We start from the raw sequence: 23504 nt of genomic DNA on the forward strand, positions 1-23504 counted from the left end.
AAGAGGATCGAGGAAAGACAAGCTATCTTCTGACGTTTGGGTCTCCGCAGTGAATCTCAAGCTGGGAATGATGAAAGCACTTTGGTTCGCGTTAACATTTAGTTCAGTTTTCTTCATGACGGTCGATCTAGGTGAGTGGGTTAACATCTTTAACTTGACATCTCTACTTTCTATGTACCACTCATCGAAAGAGACTGCTCCTTACTTTTAAAACCCTTCAAAACCACTGACATAATTTATGAATGGATCACATTTAAAGAGATATGAGTATTTCCTGTCGTTTTTTGGAGTACAAGTTAATATTTTCTTTATATTCCTTAAACGGAAAACATTTGTGATAGCTTATCTATCCGAAGTTGCGGTATATCACTGATATGGACATCTTTGGTAAAAAAAAAAAACAAAAAAACAAAACAATCAACTTTTTCGGTTAAAATAAAAACCAGCAGATTTCGTGGATTGTTGCTATCTTTGAGATAAAAATTGTCAAAGACCGATCTATTCCGGCAACAGATTCTTACGCGTAATGATATACCACATGGCTAATATTACATAGAATTCATGTCAAATTAGTTTGCGTTTTAAACTTCTCGCCTCATCCCTTATGTCATGTATATTAGTGAATTCAAATTGGCTTTGCTTCACGACTGTTTGAATTGTCGGATGCGTTTCCTCGCTGCGAAGACTTATTTTGCGTGAGATGCAACTACGCCTGGTTAAAAAAATTAATTTGTTGTTCAGTTGTCATCGATAAAAAGAAAAACCATACCAAAATTTCGCGACATTTCCTTCGCATCACAAATAACGAATTTATGCTTAAATTTTAGCATTATGTTAATTTTTAAAAGATGTCAACATCACGAACTAATGTAGGAAACAAGGGTTGAGAAAAGAGTCTTTCAGCTTCTACGTTGGAAATGAAAAGAAGAGTTAAATGTTTGGAGAATAAAATGGGAATGGCAGACCCTTTAGAAATATTCTAAGTATAACGATTTATCCTAACTGAGACAGTTTCGATCTCGATCTTAGGAGAGAAATATTCATCTAGAACCGTTCTCTCTTTGTCGCTCCAAAATTTCACCTCGAATGGCTTATTTGTAATCTTCCGTCTTCTTTGAATTTTAAGATGTTAACGGCTTGATTTTGCAACTCGTTGAGCACCAGTACAAGCGCGGTATGCCACCATATTCATACCCCGTCTAAATGACACTTGTTCAACTTGGAAACAGTGTTAGCTTACTAGAGAAAAAAATTCCGCCCACAGACGCGGCGACGGGAGCGGTTCTATGTAAATTGGAAATTCGTTTGAATAGGACCGAACCATTTTGTCAAATTACGCAGGAACAGTTGCGTCAGATGTTTTAGATGCTCCGTTTCAATGCGTGACTACATTTATCGTAGTTCAAATAACAAACCCAAGTAGAACCAGGCTCTGTCGAGACGAAAGACTAAACTTGAGACACGACGTTTTACAAACTCGCTGTGGACGTTTAATCAAGATTCATCCACTTCTTCTACTTTAGATCGAAAAAGTCCATCAGGTAAAGTGTGTTATTAATAATTGTTATTTTTGTTGTTGTTTATACTTGTCCAGCGAAAACAAATATTATGTAATATAAGTTTATTTCCATTCTTACTGAATCCAATAGTAGGTCTAACAGGATGCAGCTATTTCTGGTGTTCAAAACAATTCAGTAGACATCTGATTTTCTTGACATGCTTCATTGGCAGGGGAAAAATGCAAAGATATCTGTTCCAGTGATCCCTCGGTCAGGAGAAGAAATTGTGGGAAACTTAAGAAGGATGGACTACTACTAGAATTGGGAATCTTACGGCTCCCCCCAGACGCTTGCTCTCACTGGTGTTGTATAATAGTCAGATGTCTTAAATTCAACAAATCCAACCTAGAGGACTGTTCTCCCAATCTTCAAATTAGCAATCTTCGAAATTTTACAATAACTGGTTGTAAAAGAGCGTGGGGCATTTATATCAGACACAAATTTGGTCAAGGAGTGCCTCCTAAACGTATATTCTTCGAGGGTAGGTGAAAAAAATATTGACTTATATTAACAGCATCTGCATACTAGTACACAGACAAATTGGTTTATGCTTGGCGCGCGTCTATCGGGTTATGAATGCACGCGGGAAGTTTGGAGAGCAGGAGAGAAGCGTAAAAGTTACTCGAGACACAACCGAGAGCAACTATGGCTTCTTGAGACCAAATCTCTATACAAAGAATTATACATTTTGAGCTCAGAGGCGAAAGTCAAACGAATTTCTTGCGTGTACGAGACAGCGCAGTAGGCTTAGTATGCTTGAATCGTTGTTCATTTGAATTCACGGCCAGAAAATTGCGAGGTTTGTTTTTAAAATTTTTAACATTCTGAAATTTTACAATTTAAATTATGCTATTAAATAGTGCTTTTAGGAAATATCAACACTTTAAAATAATATTTATTGTCCGAAAAGCAAAGCGAAAAACTTACAAATTTCATCTTGAACTCCAACATGTATGGAACGGAAAACAAACTTAAAAGGTAATACACCTCTTGCCTAAACTCGACGGGAACTTACATTCGAAGTGAAACTGCACATGTCCTGTTATGGATACATGAGGATTGATAACATTTTGATTTACCACAGTAGCTCGTTAATTAGGAATATAGGCAGGACTTGCGCCCGCGACAAAGTATAATACGGTTATACGATTACCTTGTATACCTAACCTATTACTTTGAGAGCAACACTTCGTCTCGCAATTATTTCCCACGAATGCCAAATCTTTCGCTAAGAGAAATGAGGGAAAAAACGAAACCAAACAAAAAAGGGAAACGAAAATGAAGCAAATCAATAAAAAATAAATAAACAAACAAAACATCGCTTATTTACCTCCAATTCCACTTTTCTGTCAATCATTCTCGCAGGAAACATAACATTACAGGAGCAGAAAGAACGAGGAAAGGTAATGGCGAGAGATTCATTGCTAGAGCAATACTGAAAGAGTCTAATGATTTCAAACTTAAAACTGGTTAACTCATATGTGGTGGGAAATTCATTGATTAACTAAATGACTGTCTGCCTGACCGACTGACCAACTAATCGACTGACAGATTTTAAAATCTGGAAGATTGACTGAAAGATTGGCAAACGTGACCAATTGATTCATTGTTTAACCCCTTATTTGTTTTTGTTTGGTTCATTTAGAGGCGTTGTATTCGGGCTTTTTACAGAAATCTTGACTCTAAGAGGAAGGAGGACATTCAGGTAATGCAGTTTAATAATGATATTGGTTTTTCCAGAATAGAAGACACAGGAATTGCGTAAAATTATGTTGTAGCCAGTAGCAAAAAAGATAGCGAGGCACAAAACCGCGATGCAATACGTTACAGAAGGGTTCCAAGCTACGTAAGTAAACCAACCCGTACAATCCACTGCTATAGGCTGCCTGAGAACTCGAATGAAATCCGAATCATCGGGCGTGCAGCCATATACATGTCCCGTATTTAAAGTTTGTATCTAAAGTATCTAAAGATTTCGCAACATTAAAAATTCGCCTCTAACTGGATTTAACCCTTTAGCTCCCATGAGTGATCAAGACAGAATTTCTCCTTACAATATCAATACAATATCAAGCAGACAAGCAAATAGAGTAAAGAACAATATTTATTAGGGAAATATTACTTGATCCAGTACCAAATTCTCTGAACTAGCATCACAAGAATTATGTAGCAGACAGTAAGGGGAATTACAAATGAGATCTTGGAAGTTCGAGTGTTCATGTAGTTTACCCCATCTGGAAGATTTTACTCTGTCAAAAACTAATGGCTCGTTACAACCTTTAAAACTTCGAGGGCAAAATTTACTGCAATGATGAAAATGAAAGATAACTTTTTAAACCTCTCTAGGTATATATCTGCAAATAACTCTCCTTCGATTCCTATAAACAGGCCGCGTTCTCTTTACTCAAAAATGTAACGTCGTCCAGTACAAAGTATGACGCGATGTTCTCCGCATTGGCTCTTGAGGACTTCCTGTGGAGACACAGTCAAGCACATTTGAACACTACAGTTACCAACATTTCCTTCTCAAGCGAAGTCGCAGGTAAACCTTTTGAAGAAAATTATGATGAAAATAAAAAAGAAAACAATAACAAAAATAATAAAGTAAGTTCACGGCCCCACTCAATATCCACGCAGGCTTGTCCCTTGGCTATTTTTTTTACTTCCACTTTGAATAATTTAGTCACTTAACCCATTCCTTGTTCCAAATAGGTAGTGTTACTTAATTTATAAAATAAATTCTACAAAATGATGTCCTCCTTCTTACCTAATATTAATGAAAATTAATTATTGGAAAATTTTACTGGATAAGTCTTACTTTAAGCTGAGACAAGACCAATCGCACTCAAGCAGAAAGAAAGGAGATATATGGGGCTTAATATTCTTCTATCGGACTGAATCGACACCATAAAAACACGTATATCTAAATAGTCTTGAGACTACATTGATTTCTTTTTTTTTTCCTTTGTAACCCTTAATCGTAGATGTTTTTGCCAGTCGCCTTCACCGGGACAGGGGCAAAAAATTTCGTTTTGCTGATCCCAAAAACGAAAACTTCGTGGAAATTTCATATCGAAACACCGACGAGAATGGTGAGTATGTTAAGGCGTAATCTCACTCAGTAATATCTGAACCCATGATTAACATTATTTTGTTATCCAATGGCAGTAATATCATGGCGGAAGAGATAGCTCGAGAAATAAATGTGAAGAAAAGAGAAGGAAAAAAAACAAAACAAAAAAAAAAAAACACAGACTTATCTTTGAAATCGAGGCGCAAACAATTCTATGGTGCAGTTCTTCCAAACATAGAATAAGACACGAGAGGAAGTAAACAAAATATCTTCGACCATATTTGAAAACATTTTAACACATCATTGGAGGGGGAAGGGGGGAAAGGATCAGTCGTTGCCTACAAAGAGTAAAGGAGGGGAGGGGGGCGAACTATAGACAATCGACTGCCAATCAACCCCAGTGAGGGGGGATCAGCTTATCGAGACACAATCAAAACCCTCTGACAGCTCCCACGCCAGCAAATAAATATTGAACGCTATCTTAGTTATCTTTTCATTCAATTTAATTCCATCAAGGCTCAATGGTTGTAGGAGTAATGTACAAAAATCTTACCGAGTTGTTTACATCAGACAAGAACACTAGAGGAACCAACAAAATAAGGTTTGTATTTCAGCAGCAAGAAAATCAAATACGTTTGTTAAATCAAAGTATAAAGACTGCTGTAAAAATAAATAAATAAAGAAAAAACTAAATTATACAACATCCTTCACGTGTATGGCGAAGATAATGATTACATCCAAACCTACCTCATGGTTTTAAATTATTGTCTCTTTTCAAAAACCAAGGCTCAGAAGTAGAGGTGAGCAAGCATTGACAACTTTTGCAAGAGATTTTAATACATTTTACATATTTTTTTTGTTTTGAATAAATGTATTCACATATTTGTTTGCTTCGAAGCTATTTAAAATTTCATTCAGTATTTTTTGTTGTTTTTGTTTCAGGGTGCTGAACTCCATAATCATGTCCGTTGAAATGTACCCTGAGCCTGCAGATATACTGCTGGAGAACATCACCTTGGTTTTTAAACACATAAAGGTATGTACATCACCTTTACAATGAAAGAAATTCACATCCACCCTTTTACACCTTGTTAAATCTGTAGCTTTCTCCATAACAGTTTGCCTGACACTCGAAACGTTAGCTCTGTAATCTCTCTACGGTGGGCAATTCACGGTATCAACTCAGCTAATAACGCTCAACCATCTCATGATTTTAAGCTTGTGTATAAGATCTTAGATTTTAAACTTTATATTTCCCATGAAGAGATTATAGACTGAGTTTAAACTTCTTCTTGATTCGTTCTTTTTAAATTCATTTCAGGCCGGTGGAAAAAGCAGAGAGTGTGTATTCTGGGACATGTTTGGAGATGGGTAAGGCTCGCTCTTTTCGGACGAAATCTACTTCTTGCACAACATGTATTATGCTGGCCATTTAGACAGCTCTGTTAGATTCTATACCCTGGAACTAAACCACATAAATTTTCTTTTATTTTTTGTATAAAGTCCCGTGGATTGGTCAGCGCAAGGATGTTTCACCAGAATTATGAGCGAATCCCAAACGGAATGCAAGTGCAACCATTTAACTCACTTTGCTGTTCTAATGGATATCACCGAAAGTATTGATGAAAGTAATGCAGGGGATACAAAGGTATAAGTTTCATTTAGTGTTCTTTCTATGGTGTATAATTGTATCAGTTGGCAGCACGTATCATTTGAAGTTCATATTCTAATAAAACAAGGTACTTACGGAGAAAATGCATTTGTAGTGTAAGTACTTAAAAAAGCTTTGCTGGACAATCCGTTCGCTTGGCTAACATAAAGTGTTTCAAAAACATTAAGCTAGGGGTACTCTGGCTTGAAAGAAAGAATACACCTAACACTATGTTGGGTCGATTGTACTCAGATCCCATATCCTAAAGGCGCACATTTTTGGTTACAATCGGCCACAAGAAGGCAGATAGTAACATAAAGTGTTTCCAAAACAGTCACTTAGGAGTACTGTGGCTTGAAAGAGAGAATACACCTAAAAACGTGTTGGGTCAATTGCACTCAGATTCCATATCCCAAAGGCGCGCATTTTTGGCTACAACCTGCCACAGGAAGGCAGATAGTAACATAAAGTGTTTCCAAAACAGTCAGCTAAGAGTAATGTGGCTTTACAGAGAGAATACACCTAAAAATTTGTTGGGTCAATTGCACTAAGATTCCATATCCCAAGGGTGCGCATTTTTGGTTACTATCAGCCACAAGAAGGCGGGTTCATATGACACCCTAATTCCTATGGGCATGGAACATTCATTAAATCATTAGTTTCCCTTAAAGTACCCCAGAAGTTCAGGAGTATGGTTTTACGCCAAAGAGGTCCATGTAAAATGAAGGTAATACATTTCAATTGACTTCAAAGGAAAATGACAAGATACTGACAGTTCTTACACACGTGGGGATGGCTTTATCGCTGGCTGGAGTTTCTATAACAATAATCAGTTATATACGGCTAACGTAAGTCCACTTCATTCAAATGCTATAACTTGGGTGTTTAAAAAATTGCTTGAGGTATTGGTCAATGTAGCATGAAGGATGTGATCTTTTTTATTGTGTCGTCTGATAGTCCAGGTGAGAGTAGAGAACCTTCTGGTCAGCAAAGACTGACGTCTCGTCAACCTCAATAAACTTGGGAGGTAGGGTAACCTGACGGTGGTTTCAGACATTCTGTTGGTCGAATTTATTTAAACTGAGACAAAGTAACCCACAAAGTTAAAAAGAAAGTCAGCTGTGAAATGTGCACAAGGTAGACAGAGAGTTAAGGGCCAAGGACATCACCACCACATTAAATATGAATTTATTGACTAAAAACGCTTCGGGAGGTAAGTTTTCTCTTTCTTGACTTCCTCAGTTGAATCTTCTTCCTTTTGGTTTTCATATTTCTTTACACGTCTATTTGTTTGGGCTTCTGTAGAGACAGGCAAGCACCCCTGTTCCATAGTCGGGTGGGACTAACATCTTGCATTGGAGCTGGACACATTGTCTTTTTTGCTGGGATTGTTGCCACAGAAAACAAGGTGAGAGTTGGAGCAGAATTCTTTACATCTTTATCCTTCAGTGTTATTTGTTTAGATAAATTTGTCTGAGCTGTTTCTTTTTCTGATGATTGCTCGCTTATCAGTACATCAGCCAACTGATGATGATTCCTTATAGGCTGCCTGTGTTACAATTGCTGCTCTCATGCAGTACTTCTTGATGGCAGCTTTCTGCTGGATGCTTGTTGAAGGAGCTTACATTTACTTATTTGTGGTAAAGGTGTACAACGTCAACGATAAAATCGGCCGCTTTCATGGTCTTTGTTGGGGTAAGGAAAGCTACTTCTTGAGATGTGAACACTAAATCCCGTTGAAAACTAGGCCACTAAGGTAAATCGAATAAAGCAAAGCAATTATCGACCGAAAAGGATTTGCGGCTAACGATGTGTTAATACCAAAATTCGGATTGGCCATCAGCACTTACCAGAAAAGTCTTGAAGAATAGTTACTACTTTTGTCAGTATGACAAAGCGAAAGCAATTACGATGGACCATTTGTAAAAGTAGATATTATAGCCGTCAAATCTATCTAGTATTTGTAATTGTCAACAATGCTTATTTTTATTCGTTGCGCTTTTTTGCTAAAGGACTTCCTGCGGTCATGGTTACTGCATCTCTGGGTATTGTTGCAGGAAAAGATGGAATCGAAAATTATGTCAGTGATCAGTAGTAAGTTTGAATGTTTACCTATTAAATCCTCTCTATGGACCCGGAAGTATCGCAGCGGACATGTGACTTGGTAGCTGCCAGAACGGGGAGAACTTAAGGGAAGGGGTGTGAGCTCCCCTCTAGCAATCTTCCTCACCTCGTATGTGTGGATCGAAACTAAGTCGTCTATCTTTTTTTCTTTCTTCTGAAATGAGTTGGCGTTTCTTTCTCTTCAATTTCCCTTGTTTTGTTAATTAATATATTCATCCATCCATTTTTTCCTGTTTTTTCCAAACTCCCAGCTGCTGGATATCTTCAAGAAACAAAATCATCTGGATATTTGTTTCCTTTGTTGGACTAATTGAATTTGTATGTGATGAAACTTCTTTTTAACATAAATTTCGCACTTCTCACATGCAACTTATCTCTTAGCACTTCATCTCCTCCAGCTCATAAACCTAATCAAATCTAAATTTTTTTTATATATATATATAAATATATATAAAGGAGAGACAGATGGGAGGAATCCATTTATCCATCCACTACACCACAAACATCAATAGTTAATAAAGCGCCTTGAGAATGAATTTATATCCACAAAGCCATATAATAGCGGATGGCTTTGGAACTTAAGCTATTTGACCTATTTTTCAAAATATACTCCAGTTACTTTCCATACTCTTGCGCCAAAACATTTCTTATTGAAAATCCTATTTAGTAGAGTCGGCATCACTCTTAGCTGCCGCCCCTTTTTCCCGCTTCTGTCCTATTTTTTTCTCATATTTTATACCATTCCTGATGGACAATATACAAAAATTAAACTACTTATATTCCTATTATTGCTTGTAAAGATTAATATAGCGATTCTCGTGCGAGTAATCAAGGAAGTTACTACAATCCAACAAGTGAAAGACAACCAGAGTGAGCAGATCAGGTAGGATGAACATTTCCCTCTTCCTATGAATCACACGATCCTCTCAACATAGCTGTTCCCAGAAGAATGCCAGATACTTGTCACAAATGAACTTCATAATGGTATAGCACATTATTGAGTACTGTAGCTCCGTTGTTGGACGTCCGAGTGCGAAATCCGACGGTCTGGGGTTTGTTTCCCTGAGGAATCGAGTTTTCAGGTTGAATACAAATCTCTTTTTCTCCTTCAGGGTTGGTGTTCGAGCATGCGTGGTGTTGACTCCGTTGCTTGGAGTTACGTGGCTGATTGGTTTCTTGTCGCCGTTGCACATTGCGTTTTCTTACATGTTTGTCATGCTAAACTCTACACAGGTAAAGTACAAAGCTAAGGGCTGATACGCCTGAGGTGCTACTTCTAGAGGAATGTTAAGGCGTATTTCCAAGAAGATGATTATCAAACTTTCAAAATGAGTAAGGTGTAACTCAGATTAACTTTCTGATTCAGAAACTTTTAAAGTTAATGTTAAGCACAGAGAGAACTTAAAGCGAGAAAATTAGTTAAATTAGGTTGTGATGGCCTATCTCTAAAACTATAGACCTGCTAAAACCTCTGAAGTACCAAGATGCCATTAATTCTTAGCCGATAGCCGATAGAAAAGAATGACTGAAAATAAAAAGAAGTGTGGGACCGTTAATTTTACGAGAAGACTCTTTATTCATGATGAAAAAAACAGAAAAATAACCCTTTAACTCCCATGAGTGATCAAGACAGAATTTTTCCTTACAATATTAATACAGTATCAAGCAGACAGGTCATGAGAATGAAGAAAAACATTAATTAGGGTATTACTAGTTGATTCAATACCAAATTCTCCAAACTAAAATCACAAGCACTATATAGCAGAGAGTAAGGATAATTACCAATGAGATTTGGGAGTTAAAGGGTTAATGTTCCTTTGACGTTTTTCTCACCAACAAGTTTTTTTTTTTTCAATTAACTATTTATTTAATTGTCTGCTTATCTATTTACTGGCCTCCTTTTTTCGGCAGGGCTTCTCGATTTTCTTCTTTCACTGCTTGAGAAATAGTGAGGTATGGATAAATTTGAGTGTTCATAATCTGCACGTCTTCAACAGGAAAAAAATGTTTGCTAGCGAAAGGAAAGTATCTAATTAGTGCCTCACATTCCTCACTTAGATAAGAGAACGTTTCAAAAGAAGACTTCGACAAGCACGGCCCTCTCGGCTACACAAAATTAAACCCCAAATGGGAGAGGCAAAGTCTGTGAAGCCAGTCGGAGTCGAGATAGATGCTCAAACTTCAGAGTTACAATGAACCATGATATATGCACTTGGAGATTTCTAAGTAGATACTGAACTTAAGTTTACCTTTGACTAAAACCATGGAGAAATTCACCATCCCCACAGATTGTCAGCGGCTCAATTTAGTTATCGTCTTCCAGAGGATCCCACAGTTTTAAGAGGGTATTAGTCGTCGCCATAGGAAAAAAAAAATTGATTGACATCGAGGGAGGGTAATTTCACAGAGTCTTATGGAGGGGTGTGGCAACCAAAATCGTTCCAACCCCCCTCAACACAGCGCAGTATCATGCTCAAAATCGGACAGTGGTATAGGAGAGATTACGAGTCATGTCTGTAAAACTGGACAATGCACATCAGCTGAAATTATAGCATTATAAGTTCTTTTTGCTGAAGTGTATTTTTTCGCAAGTTTAGTCATAGTCGTGATAAATTGGTTCCATTACTTTCGGTTGTCCAATGTTCAGCAATCGTTTAAGCTGTTTACTAATTAAATGCACCCCTGCTTCGCAATTATTCGATTTTGTTTATAACTCGTGTGATTATAACCCAGACGGGATCACAATCATCCTCGTTATCATTAGAAATTTCGCAAGTGCTTAGGAGTCCAGTTCTACTCTCGAACGGAGACATACAAAAGTTTAGTCTTAGTGCGGTAAATCGTCAAATCGTCCTAAACAAGAATGCCGACTTATCTCATAAATCTCATTCGCAATTTCTCTCTACCGTCTGCTATACAACTCTCAAGTCGTTGGTTTGGAGACTTAGGTATTGAATCAACTAATTATCCTTTCATTGAAATTTTCTTCATTTTCCTTTCTTAATTTATCTAAATACTGTATTGGTATTGTTAGGAGAAGTTATTTCTTGGTCAGTGGTGCGAGTCAGAGGGTAACTGCTGTACCTGAGAAATTTTTTCAGCCAATTTAAGCTTCGTGCTCTACTTTTTCGACTTTTTTTGGAGATTTTTTTAATTAAATGTCTTGGTTCATGATATGTGACGATTTCTATATAATTATATGATTAAGTTTTCAAGATTTAGCTCTAAGAGTGAGATGACAGAAACGCCTTCCAGTTTTTTAAAGTAGTAAATCTTAAGATCTGCAAACAGTCATTAGGCATATGAATTAACTTAGATACAACTGATTTTATTAAGTAGAACACTCAATTCAGTGTGCAGAATGTAACATACAGATGATAACAATTTCATTAGGCTATTACACTTTGGTTATATAACCATGCAGATACAACTGTTGCATGTTCATCCTTTTTTCATAAACACGTGATAATGCAAATAGAAATTAAAAAGGATAATAAAAATGTTATAACCATGCGATGCAACTGTTGCACGTTCATTATTTTTTTCATAAACACCATTATGATTCAAATAATCTAAAAAACAAATTATCTTAGCTGCTAGCAAAGCGAATGGGCTAGAGAAAACGAGAAGAGACGGGAAACACCTCTTGGGCACCCCAGGACCTCACCATCCTTATTTCCTCACTCGCTTCCTTTTAAAACTTAAAATTGACCATCGCATTAAAAAAAGGAATACATTTCTAAACATCAGTACCATGTGGGAATTCTGAATATAAGAACATAGAAACAAAATGGGAGGAAGGGGAGGGAGGGGTGGTACTATCACAGGTCTTTAATATGAGCTAGGTTTTAACTAAAGAGCGTGTCCACGAGAGCACCAGACAATCGTGCTATACGTCATCTCACCGATTTCAATGAAAATAAGTCAGTTGAAAGGGTCTACCCCAAAACTCAAAAAGAAAAACTGGTTTCTGTTTTGGTTTTTTCAGGGGGAGAGATAGAAACCCCCCCCCCCCGATTTTTCTTGGTTTTCACCAAGAAAATCGTTTCAAAATAGGTAAAATGTATGAAGCTCTCACTGCGATGGTATTTAATCAATTACTCTGAGAGTTTGCACATATATTTTTACATCCTTAGTTAATGTCCGCCACAAGTATCAGTCAAATTGATTGTCGGCTTGTCAATCAACAGTGGCAAATATACGACTGTGTTTTTAGACTTTTCGATTCATCCAAATATTTGACAACTTTGAGGTCAAATATCTCCCGTTGCCAGAAAGCTACAACACTAATCTTAATTATAATTTATAACCCATTACTTCATCTCTGAAAACCATGAAAAAAATCATTGGGCACTACCTTATTTTCGTGGATACCTTTTAAAATCTGCGACTGTGACAAGTTTCTCTCAACTACACCTGTAACGCAATTCTTGCTCTAAATAAACCTACATTTTTTAGCTCTTTATACAAGATGATTGATCAAGAGAGGTGAAAAATGTGAAAACTTTCGAGATTTTTTGTATGAATGGAAAATTTCACGCTTAGAGAGATGCATGTAGGTGAAAAATCAATGGGAAAATGGTAGCGTTTCTTTCTTTAGTCTTTTATTACTTTGAAGATTTGCTAAAACCAGCAGATATAGCTTTTGTACGGCACAAAACATTCATTGTTTATCATTATCATTGCTCATTTTAGGAGATTTTAAAGTCACATGCTGCATGTTGGTTGATATCACTACAAGTTCCAGTGTGCTACAACTTCGGCTTCTACAGACGAGAAATTCTGCACTCTCTCTTGAGAGGAAATATCAATAGTTATATCAGACTAAAAACTGTGCTTCTAGCCCTAACTTATATATGTCAGTCCTTTCTCTTAACCTAATATTGATAAAGTTCGCAGGAAGATAGAATATGGACATAAACAAAACACCTTCAATAACATAAGTGGGCTGTTGGAGACCTCAAAGTTCGTAGGGTCTATTTTATCACCTGGGATTAATCCTCTATTGTTGAGGGTAGTTATACGGGAACGAGGGAAAAATCCCTGAATTTTGCTTTTAAGGTGTAATGAAGTATTTTGTCGAATACGAGTTGTAAATAAAGAACTTAAGCAAAACTACGCGAGAGCAACGTAGCATGAGTAGCTACGAATATCAAAATGAATTTACTTTAGGTGTTGTAAAGTAACAATAGCTTGCTATTGTTACTTTACACAGCTGATTAGACCTTAAAGTTAACAAATTCTTTACAACTTACGATTCACTCCAATAACGATGAGCTAAATACCTTTACTTCCTTCTTTAATTACATGTTGCAGTTCTCAAAATCTCCAGCCAGTTTGGATAAATTAAATTCTTTGCCATCTTATAGGCCTCACTTATTTTCTGCAGTGTATGGTGGGTTTAAAGGAGCGTTTACATGTTGCGTGTTTCCAAATCCGTTTAAATCTAGAATTCATTCGCCTTTCAGTATTTTAAGCTCTGCCCAAAAGAACGGTAAAGTTACGATATTATTGTACAAGGGATAAACCATTCCCCACACCAAGCGAAAAGTCTTGGATTCAAGCCCTAGCACTAGCAATATTTTTTTTAATATATACTTTTCATTCTCTGATGACAGTGAAACAAATTAAGTCGTTTTTTTATTTTATTTCAGTTTTTTTCTCTAAGAGCACGGTAACGAATCATGCATTCTGATTGCTTCTTGGTGCCGTCCGCATTTTTTTTTTATCACTGCCCACGTGAGTCGTGGGTCGCCGAGTACATCCCTAGCTTCGATACTATTTTCATGAATATAACTTGTTTTTCCGGCTGAACATATTTTCAAGCAAATTATTTTCAAGCAATTCAAGCCGATTATTAAATTATTAATCGTCTCTTTTCTCTCTCTCAAATCACTTTGGATGCTAGCGACAACTTGTTTATAAAATGAATTTGTCTTCGTAAATGTGATATTATAAAATTGGTTGAGACGCGGCCTAAAAACCGTTTCTAATTGGATTGAATCCTTCACCAACTCATAGAGTAAAAACTGTGAGGCATTTGTTTATAAAAGGCCACTTCCGAGTTCTCACGGTTCAGTGATCTGGTACCGAAATTACGGTGCAAGGACGAGACTAGGTGCGAAGTGGTTCTCGTCGGTACAACGAATAAAGAGTCGTGGTGGTGAAAATGAAAGAAAATTTTTGGTGTCATTATAGAACCGTAGCGAGAACTTACTGTACTTTGCGAAACGAAATTGTAGTTTGTGACACAACAAAGGCACGCGAGCTGTGGAATGTTGGGGAAGTGGTACTGGAAATTTGCCTTCACTTGTTTGTAATGTCTCCTCCAATAGTTTTCTGCGGTCTTTGGTAGGCTTGAGTCGATTGTGCTCGTAAAACTGGCATATTATGCTCCTAGCACTGCTTAAAATTTATGAAATTTTTGCCCGAGTTATGCTCGTTTCTCTAAATTATGCTCCTGGCATCAGAATTATGCTACTTGATTTTAAGCAAATTAAAGGCAGAGCACCGGGGTAAACACAAAACAAACAGCATTTGACTACTTATCTGGTGACTGCAGCCCATTATTTTAATAAACCAATTATCAAACATTGTGTCGTTGCACGTTTCCCCTAAATTTGTTCCTCAGAATCGATAAACATGCTGCTCATCATTTTTCAATCAATGGAGCTTCTTAAGTCAAAGTAAGGACGCAGAGTAATACGCTTATCAGTATTTATTGTACTGAAGCATAACACAAGTCCGAATATAATCTCCTGGAGCATGGTCTTGCGAATCGTTGAGAGAGGAGTTAATTAATGAGACATTGCCTGAAGAACTAAAAGTGTTTGACGAGGTGGACGCCATCTTTTATCTTGGATCTCAGTCAACTCGCTAGCGAGTCGTACGAGTAGAGCCTGAAACCGAGAAACGTTACAACGACCGCAGTGAATTCAACTTAAGCGCAATTCATTATCAGCAACAACATTTTAGAAACATAATTCAGTCAAGAGAAGTATATTCAATACAAAATTACGGAAATTGTTCACATCCTGGAAGTAAAAATGCAGATTATGCCAGTAGTGCTTTTCTTTGAAAAAAGTTTAAAATTATGCTCGTTTTGCCAAATTATGCTAAAAATTATGCTGGCACAATCGACTCAAGCCTAGCCTTTGGCACAGGAGGCAAGTTTGACCTGCTTCATTGCGGCAGCTTCTTGCATGAATCAAATAGAGCTGCGTTACTTTTTTCCCCTTTGCCGCCATCACTTCACGTAATGCCTCTCTCGCAAAAAGTTTTTTTTTTTTTTGCTCTTCCACTATGAGATTTTCAAGAGTTTTCGCTCGTTTCTCTGCCACTGCATTTTATTCCTCATACCGATGAAAGCGACTTCGCACTTAGCCTCGTCCTCAGGCCGTAAATTCGGTACCAGAACGCTGAACCGCGAGAACTCTGATCGAATTCTCTCAAACAATGTTTTCTTTGTAAAACGGTGAGCGGAGTCTTCAGTCCCAATAAAAATAGCTTTTAGTAAGTCTTTGCAAGTCTGTTGAAGTTGGTCATCTGGCTACCACGATAGTTTAATCGTAAGTTTTTTTTTTTTTTTTTCCACAAGTGAAAGCCCATTAATAAGTTAAAAGATAACACGTACATTATTAATATGAAGTAATGCATTGCGTGCTAAATTTTCGAGTCACGAAGGAGAATTGTAGAACAGACAATAACTGCTTGTACGACCGGGATTACATATGGATAAAAACATACTGGATGAATCATAGACGCCTCTAGTGAATATGTAACTTTATGTCATTGATTTATTGTGGATGGATCGATTGAGGCAAGAGTCTTCGAGTTGGATCAAGAGTCTTCGAGTGAGATCAGGAGGAATGAACAGAATACCCTATGCTTTCGCAAGCATAATTCATGTTGTGATGTTCCTTCTTGGTAAGAATTATCAAACACCGATTAATGTTATCGTTATTTCGATTGACCCGAAGTAGAGGTAACTATCAGTATAAAGTTTGTTGAATACCATATGGTTTCGCAAGCATTTTTCATGTTGCGACGTTCCTACTTGGTAAGAATTATCTAACGCTGATTAATATTATCATTATTTCGATTGACCCGACGTAGAGGCAACTATAAGTTAAAAGTTTGTTAATCGTTTGTTGGAACGTCAAACGAAAAAAACGGGGTCCTTATTTTCTAATTTCCTCTCTCAAATTATGTCAAATACTGACAAAAACTACACTCTTAATTTGAAACTCCTTCAGGTACAAAATGAAATATGCAAATATGTAAGAAAATTTCTAATTTTATAGATCAGTGCCCCCCTTAAAAGTCAATTAATAACGAAAGGCAGAGTCAAAACATCTGAAAAACACCTTGAGTTTTTTGTGTTATGCTAACGACCAAAACGGACATGCTACCGAAGCAGAACTTGCAGTAGTTCAACACGTCAAAAACACCTCTACAAAGAGGATACAACACTACCTAAATATCGTTTAGAAGTGTACTTAGTCGATCGCCTTTATTATTCCGCGAGAAGTGGGAGGGTCTTCGAAAAGGCGAGGCTACATTTTCCTTCGCGATCGATTTGAACCACACGATTTTATTATTTTAGAAGCAGTCGGTATAATCTTCGTTCGCTTTTCAGAACAAGGCACTGTAGGAAAGCGCCGTGAACTGCGTCAACCAGATGTTGTCAGTCAAGCTTCTAAATATCAGCTAAAAAATATGTAACTTAACAAAAGGTACATTTTAACGGTGCTTGGGGTCGAATGGATTTCCTCATGATGATTACAAAAAAAAAAAAAAAAAAGGCTTGGAAATAAGACTCATTTTTCTCACGGCAATAAACGCATCGAATAGGCTTTATGCTTAAACACGTGCTATCTAAATACGCGAGGCTTAGTTCGAACCCAAAATGACGAGCATCTTGGATGTAAATAAAATTTGAAATCTGCGCAAACTATACGATCAAGGAATAAAAGGAGGTAAGTTTCTAAAGAAACTTTGGTGCTGCGTCGGTGGGAGAGTATAACAGGTAATTTAGTGTTAACAAATGAGTTGAAAACGTCGAGCGTTAGACCTTCGTCAGAGCGATTGGAGGAATTGTGGGTTGTCTGTGTGTTTATATGCAGAAAGTGGAGCTACGCCATTGATTGGAAAATGGTAACGAGAAAACAGGAATAAATTAGTTGAATGATAAGCGCGAGTTGATTCCATGGGGATTAAGGGTGCTGATTTGGAAGATAAATTTTTGTTCTAGGGTTTTGCGGCTTTCCGAGCTGCCTAGATGTAAGGAAAGGCCGCAGACTGCCACATGCTGTTTAGAATGATTAGTGAGATTAAAGTGTCTAGCGACTGGTTTGGATGCGTCCTTGTCATTTCTTTTCACGTCGCGAAGGTGTTCTCGGAATCGGTCACCTAGTCGTCTTCCTGTGCCGCTGATGTATAACTTATTGCAATAAGATCTTATAGCTAAACAATAATTTGCGGCCATTGCTAAAAATCTCACTATCACCACTCCTAGAACTTCGTGTATTTACTTTTTACCTAAAATCCACAAACCTAACAACCTAGGTCGACCCATCGTTTCTGCCTGCAGTTGTCCCACCGAACGTATTTCCAGCTATTTAGAAAAAATTATGGCACCTATCGCCAAAACTTTACTGTCTTACATTAAGGACAGCCAACATGCACTTGAAATTTTTCGCGACTTTAGTTTCCTCGGCCGAAACAAACTTATTTTCACTATGAATATAACAACTCTCTAAACTGTCATTCCCAATGACGAAGGTCTCCGGGCCCTCAAACAATTTTTCCATCATCCCACTGTTAAAGATTTCAACCTAGCTCTAAAACACTACACCGTCTGGCCGAACCAGTACTCACACTTAATTGGTTTTCATTCGGTGCTAACTATTACAAACAAACTAATAACGTGGCTATGGGTACTAAAATGGGACCCAGCTACGCCAATCTTTTCGTAGGTTTTATCGAAAATCAATTTTTTAGTCAATACCACAGCCCAAAACCTGAACTCTACGGCCGTTACATTGACGATTGTATCGGCGCTACCTCCTCTACCAGAGAGGAGCTCACTAAATTTACAACCGCCGTCAATTCCTTTTATCCGGCTCTTAAATATACCTGGGAAATTTCCGACACTTCTTTGGCTTTTCTAGACATCAAAATTTCAGTTGAAGGCAACGGTTTATCCACTAGTGTTTAGTTACTCGTTGTATTTATCTTCACATCCATCACACGTCAAGAACTCCATACCTTTATCACAGCTTCTCAGAACTCGTCGTTTATGCGGTGACGACTCTGATTTTTCCGAAAAATCAGAGGCAATATGCCAGTTTCTCGATAAACGTGGCTATCCTGTTTCTGTCGTTCAAGTGGACCACTGATCACTTTACGTATATAAACTTGCACTTATTGCAATAAGTTATACATCGGCGAAACAGGAAGACGATCAGGTGACGTGGAAAGAAATGACACGGACGCATCCAAACCAGTCGCTAGAAACTTTAATCTCCCTAATCATTCTAAACAGCATTTGTCAGTCTCCGGCCTTTCCTTACATCTAGGCAGTTCGGAAAGCCGCGAAACACTAGAACAAAAATTTATCTTCCAAATCGGCACCCTTAATCCCCGCGGAATCAACGAGCGTTTTTCATTCAATTAATTATTTCCTGTTTTCTCGTCACCATATTCCCACCAATGGCGTAGCTCCACTTTCTGCATATAAACCCACACACAACCCACAATTACTCCAGTCGCTCTGACGAAGGGATAATGCTCGACACGTCAGCTTTTTTAACATTTACGATGGCTAATTTACGTTTTCAACTCATTTGTTAAAACTAAATTACCAGTTATACGATTAATGCATCGGCTTTTTTTCACGTTATCAATTTGATGCTTTTTTTTATGATGAAATTAGTCCAAAAAAACTACCTTGCGAGGATATATGCTTGACTTGAAGCGGAACTCTCGATAAAAACATTTTCAGGTGTTACATTAATTCTTATGAATAAAAGAGGTAATTGCTAGCCAAGAATAACAACAATGTGAAAAACACGTTAATCAAACCGAGATCACAGGCTTCACGATACTTTAGCGTAGCTCCAAATAAAATCTCTCAGACTAACCAGTTGACCATTCGAAATGACCACTGAATCGGACCATTCGAAATGATAATAGATCGGAACTGTGCGCCACGCAACCATCAGATATTCATAGGTTTGAACACACCGCTAGATCGATGGTTCTTTAGTAGTCAATGATTATTACTAGTTGTTATTGGCATCCTTTCCATTTAAGGTAACATTTTTTTCCTTTCCTATCCTGCAGTTGTTCAAAGTAGCTGGGCAATGGCAGAACGAAGTAAGTTCCTTGCTATCAGCTAGCTTGAGCAAAGTAAAAAAAAATATGAGTGGCTTAGTGGACTGTTAACTGGTCAATTCATTCCACTTTGTCCAATAGCTAAGTGTTCATTTACTTTATTTCACTGCAATGTTTAATTTCCTGCAGATCATGAGTGTGCAACTGCTCCGTTCTTGAAGCAGAGTGAATGTACTGGTTCCAACTGCATAGGACTTCTTAAGAGTAGATGGCACAGGATAAAATGCTTTCCGTTCTCCACCAGCGGTAGCAAAGGTCTATGCTCTAATTGGTGCCATCAAGGAGGGACATCCACTCAGCCTTGCTTTAATGCATTTCATAAATTTTCTTCAGATCAAATCTGTTTCAACAACAGCGACGAAAAACTCATATTTGAAGTAGTACACTGCAGATCTTTCGAGTTTAAAATCAGGTTAAAATCGATGGATCCCAGTAAGTATTTTACTACACTTTTTCTGTTTGATCCCTTCTACTTTGTTGTTTTATTTCTTCTTCTTTTTCTTCTTCTCGTTATTATTATTATTATTATTGTTATCTTTATTATTATAATTGTTGTCATCATTATTATTATTACTATTACTATTATAATTTTTTTGAGATCATAACTCTTCTATGATTTTTTCAAATTGGGATGCTAAGGGAAGAGAAAGCCAAAAAAACAATTCCAGGCCTTAATTCCGTTCATCTTTAGCATAACTATAACTGTTTAGGATGCCAGTTATGAACCATGTTTTTGCAACACCTTATCAGTCAGAAAAGACAGGAAGACTGCAAGTTTATGGTAGGCGTTAAATTTTGCTTACAATGTTGGCTTTTGCCCAGTGTCTATTATAATGCTTATATGAACCGGAAGTTTTTGATCCCGGATGTTCTCTAGGAACTAAAGGATGTCCAAACCATCATGGCGTGTAACATGTCTGTTTTCAACTGTTTATTAAATCGATGTTAATCTTGTACATCCTGTGCTAAAGTATATTCTAAACCTCACATCTGTAAGCTGCTCAGAATTCTACAGCCAAACAGTGTAATTTTCAATTGAGTAGACGTAGTCAAACCCCTTTAAAATTCCTAATATAAAGTACGAATACCACTTAGCGTCAGTCCTTTTGCTTGATATAATTTTGATTTTACGCTTTTTATCTCCCTGGCTGTTATTCTAGACACAACTGAAGTAAAAATCGTTACAATTCCACCAATCATCAATTTATCCCTCAAGTATGCAAAACAGCTGTTTAGAACTTCAATCCAAAGCATTTGGTCCGACGATTCACGCACATATTCATCAAAGGATAAAAAACTGGAGGATACTGTCTTTGCTGCGTACATCTTTGAAGAATTTATATTAAGCACTGCCAGAAATCGGCTGAACGTTACAAATCCCGAATTCATTGATGTCGATAAAGATCTGAGTAAGTGCAAAATAGTCTTCCCTCTTTTTTCCCGAAATGAGCTTCATCATGTACGAGTTCAGGCAAGCGATACTTGTACGGTAAGAGCCAGCACCACTATCCTTTACATCAGCTAAAAAGAAGGAAAATTCTGATATTTCATCGTCTGCAGTATCAGAAGCATGAACTGTGGCTTGCAATTCTATAATCTGGGAATGACTGCACGCAAAATCATAAGTTGGGGGAAATGCAACTGAATAAATTCTAGTCATGCGGGTCATTGCACGTACTGAGCACTCACATGCCGTTGTACTCTGTAGGCAAGTGAAATATATGTTGACGCTGTAGCATTCGCATCCCATATTTTGCTTTTTTATCAATATAGACTTTCGAGTTAGATGCAATGCCCTCCAGAGAGGAGATGACTTTCTGTTTAATGGAAGCAGTCGGGGGAACTTTATTAAGATTCCCTTAGCTAATCCGGATAGAGGTAAAAACCCTTCCTTGTTTTTAGTCAGTTTATTTCAAGGCAATTGCCCATAATTTCTTGGTCAACTCTTCAGTGGAAATGGCTTCATTCCGACGTGCAATACCAGATTTGCAATATGCACTAGTGTGCACTTAATACAGTGAGTTCTTGTTTTCTTTTTCCCTTTTTCCCTCCATCTTAGTCCGAATCGGTTTCTGTTTTGAAATTTCGCAAGCCTCTTTCTTTTCCTTTCTTTTCTCTTTTTTGAATACGAAGAAACTTTATGCTTTTTGAAAAATTTTGAGTAATGCGCTTTTTCATGATTCAGCTGTCTGTAATGACATTGGTGCCCAGAGCATAGGCCATGGTCGTTTTTCAAAAAAAATTACATCTTTGGAAACCGAAATCAATACATTTCTCATCTCCCTTTTAAACAGATTCCACAGTACTTGGGATCGAATACAACAAACTTTCTAAGTTTTTATTAAACTATTCAGATGACACCGAGAGAGACAACAAAACAAAGTATGTATATTTTATCTTGATAACTGAAAATGGAATAGTAAAAAGCATTTTACCTATTTTTTGATCATTCAATCTGTTTTATTTCAGGATACTGGACAGCGTAATTATGTCCGCCGTAATAGACCCTCCGCCCAAGGTTCTACCGGAAAACGTCACATTGATTTTTAAGAACATGCAGGTATATACGCTACTCTTTCGTTATGTTTACTCTTTTTTTTAATTAAATCGGCGTTTTCTTGTTTGTTTGTTTGTTTGTTTTTTTTGTTTTATGACAGGGAAACACCAATAGTCCATTCATTCCTCATTTGGGTGACTATGTTGTCATCTTTTCTCTCAGTTGAAACTAAGTTTTGATGACTGGCTCATAATCTGAAAACTGCTCGAGACTTGATTAATAAATGAGCATTACATCCTATAAGGCTTCCTGCAATTTTTTAAATTTCGTCAACCTGAAGCCGCCATAGAGGGGAGTGGGGGGGAGGGGGAAGGGAGGGAGGGGACTATCAGACACTGGCAGCCCTCCTCGATTTTACATCGAAGACTTCAGGAATTCGAATTGAAAAACAAATTAACAAATTCTTTTTTGCTGAATAAAAAATTTAGACCTCATTAATGGAGTGCTCCCAGAGACCTTAATGTTTAGAATTACCTTTTAACTTGGAGGGTAACATTAACATTCTATCTCTATGACGCCTTACCAGTCAGCTACTAGTAAGGTATCACCGAGGCGAGCGCTGAAGTCTCGCTATATTAATCTTTCAATCACAACACTTGATTCCTTTTTCCCTTAGGTGAATCGCAAAAAAAGAACATGTGTATTCTGGAGCTTCTCTGAAGAAAAGTAAGCATCTCAGTAACATAAACTATAAACAACGTGAATTCTTCCGGTTTTCTTATCTGAAAGGAAGCGACAAGTATCAGAAATCACTTTAAAGCAATTAGTAGAGTGAATTTAATTCTTTTCAGGTGGAGGGGGGAGGGGGTTTCCAATCGAATGAGTTATTTTAACTCCTTTCTCCTTGTTTGATTCTTTTTAAAGCTTTGGGAGTTGGTCAAGTGAAGGATGTCAAACAAAGATGATATCTAATCACTATACTGAATGTGTTTGCAATCATCTAACCCACTTCGCTGTGCTCATGGAATTCACCGACAATGGTGACGAAGGAAAGGTGAATATTTTTTTTCTCCTCTACAAAAAAAAAGTCATGCGGATTTAAAAAAGTACACAGTGGCATTAAAACTATCGCATTTATTTCTATTTATTTTTATTTATTAATAAAAACATTTCCTTTGATACAGATAAAATAATTATGACCTT

At 37.3% G+C, this 23504-nt stretch overlaps 2 protein-coding genes across 4 annotated transcripts; both read left to right on the top strand.

The window, feature by feature from the left end:
* Nucleotides 1–10813, top strand: LOC131786484 (adhesion G protein-coupled receptor L4-like). Of its 3 annotated transcripts, none has more exons than XR_010717568.1 (20): nt 55–131; nt 1524–1541; nt 1732–2040; nt 2925–2962; nt 3205–3264; nt 3948–4101; nt 4544–4651; nt 5149–5233; nt 5575–5668; nt 5954–6003; nt 6136–6280; nt 7037–7131; nt 7589–7691; nt 7828–7978; nt 8296–8377; nt 8659–8725; nt 9208–9290; nt 9641–9739; nt 10319–10360; nt 10466–10529. XR_010717568.1 is itself a non-coding variant. In XM_066167384.1 (20 exons), the coding sequence occupies exons 1-20, from the start codon at nt 68–70 to the stop codon at nt 10601–10603; spliced, it is 2007 nt and encodes a 668-aa protein (XP_066023481.1). In that variant the 5' UTR covers nt 55–67; the 3' UTR covers nt 10604–10813. The 3 variants fall into 3 exon arrangements, 2 of the variants coding, with proteins under 2 accessions (XP_066023482.1, XP_066023481.1); XM_066167384.1 differs by lacking the exon at nt 9641–9739 and adding an exon at nt 9520–9640 and having other exon boundaries at nt 10466–10813; XM_066167385.1 differs by lacking the exons at nt 1524–1541; nt 9641–9739 and adding an exon at nt 9520–9640 and having other exon boundaries at nt 1–131; nt 10466–10813.
* A 5369-nt stretch (nt 10814–16182) lies between these two features.
* On the top strand, nt 16183–23494 carry LOC136280832 (uncharacterized). Its single transcript, XM_066166554.1, has 10 exons — nt 16183–16333; nt 19754–19786; nt 19934–20236; nt 20965–21213; nt 21578–21682; nt 22099–22186; nt 22274–22364; nt 22978–23027; nt 23226–23355; nt 23486–23494. The coding sequence occupies exons 1-10, from the start codon at nt 16213–16215 to the stop codon at nt 23492–23494; spliced, it is 1179 nt and encodes a 392-aa protein (XP_066022651.1). The 5' UTR covers nt 16183–16212.
* Nucleotides 23495–23504: the final 10 nt, after the last annotated feature.

The sequence above is a fragment of the Pocillopora verrucosa genome, chromosome 5 (assembly GCF_036669915.1).
Source record: "Pocillopora verrucosa isolate sample1 chromosome 5, ASM3666991v2, whole genome shotgun sequence".
NCBI classification, from domain to species: Eukaryota; Metazoa; Cnidaria; class Anthozoa; order Scleractinia; family Pocilloporidae; genus Pocillopora; species Pocillopora verrucosa.

Bases quoted from the DNA above. Each gene is read 5' to 3' on its own strand.
- LOC131786484 (XM_066167384.1), top strand. From the start codon at position 68: ATGATGAAAGCACTTTGGTTCGCGTTAACATTTAGTTCAGTTTTCTTC. The intron at 7,979-8,295 runs GTAAGGAAAGCT...TTTTTGCTAAAG, and splicing joins CTTTCATGGTCTTTGTTGGG to GACTTCCTGCGGTCATGGTT. The intron at 8,726-9,207 runs GTATGTGATGAA...TTGCTTGTAAAG, and splicing joins TTGTTGGACTAATTGAATTT to ATTAATATAGCGATTCTCGT.
- LOC136280832 (XM_066166554.1), top strand. From the start codon at position 16,213: ATGGATCGATTGAGGCAAGAGTCTTCGAGTTGGATCAAGAGTCTTCGA. The intron at 21,214-21,577 runs GTAAGTGCAAAA...TTATCAATATAG, and splicing joins TGATGTCGATAAAGATCTGA to ACTTTCGAGTTAGATGCAAT. The intron at 23,028-23,225 runs GTAAGCATCTCA...TTCTTTTTAAAG, and splicing joins TGGAGCTTCTCTGAAGAAAA to CTTTGGGAGTTGGTCAAGTG.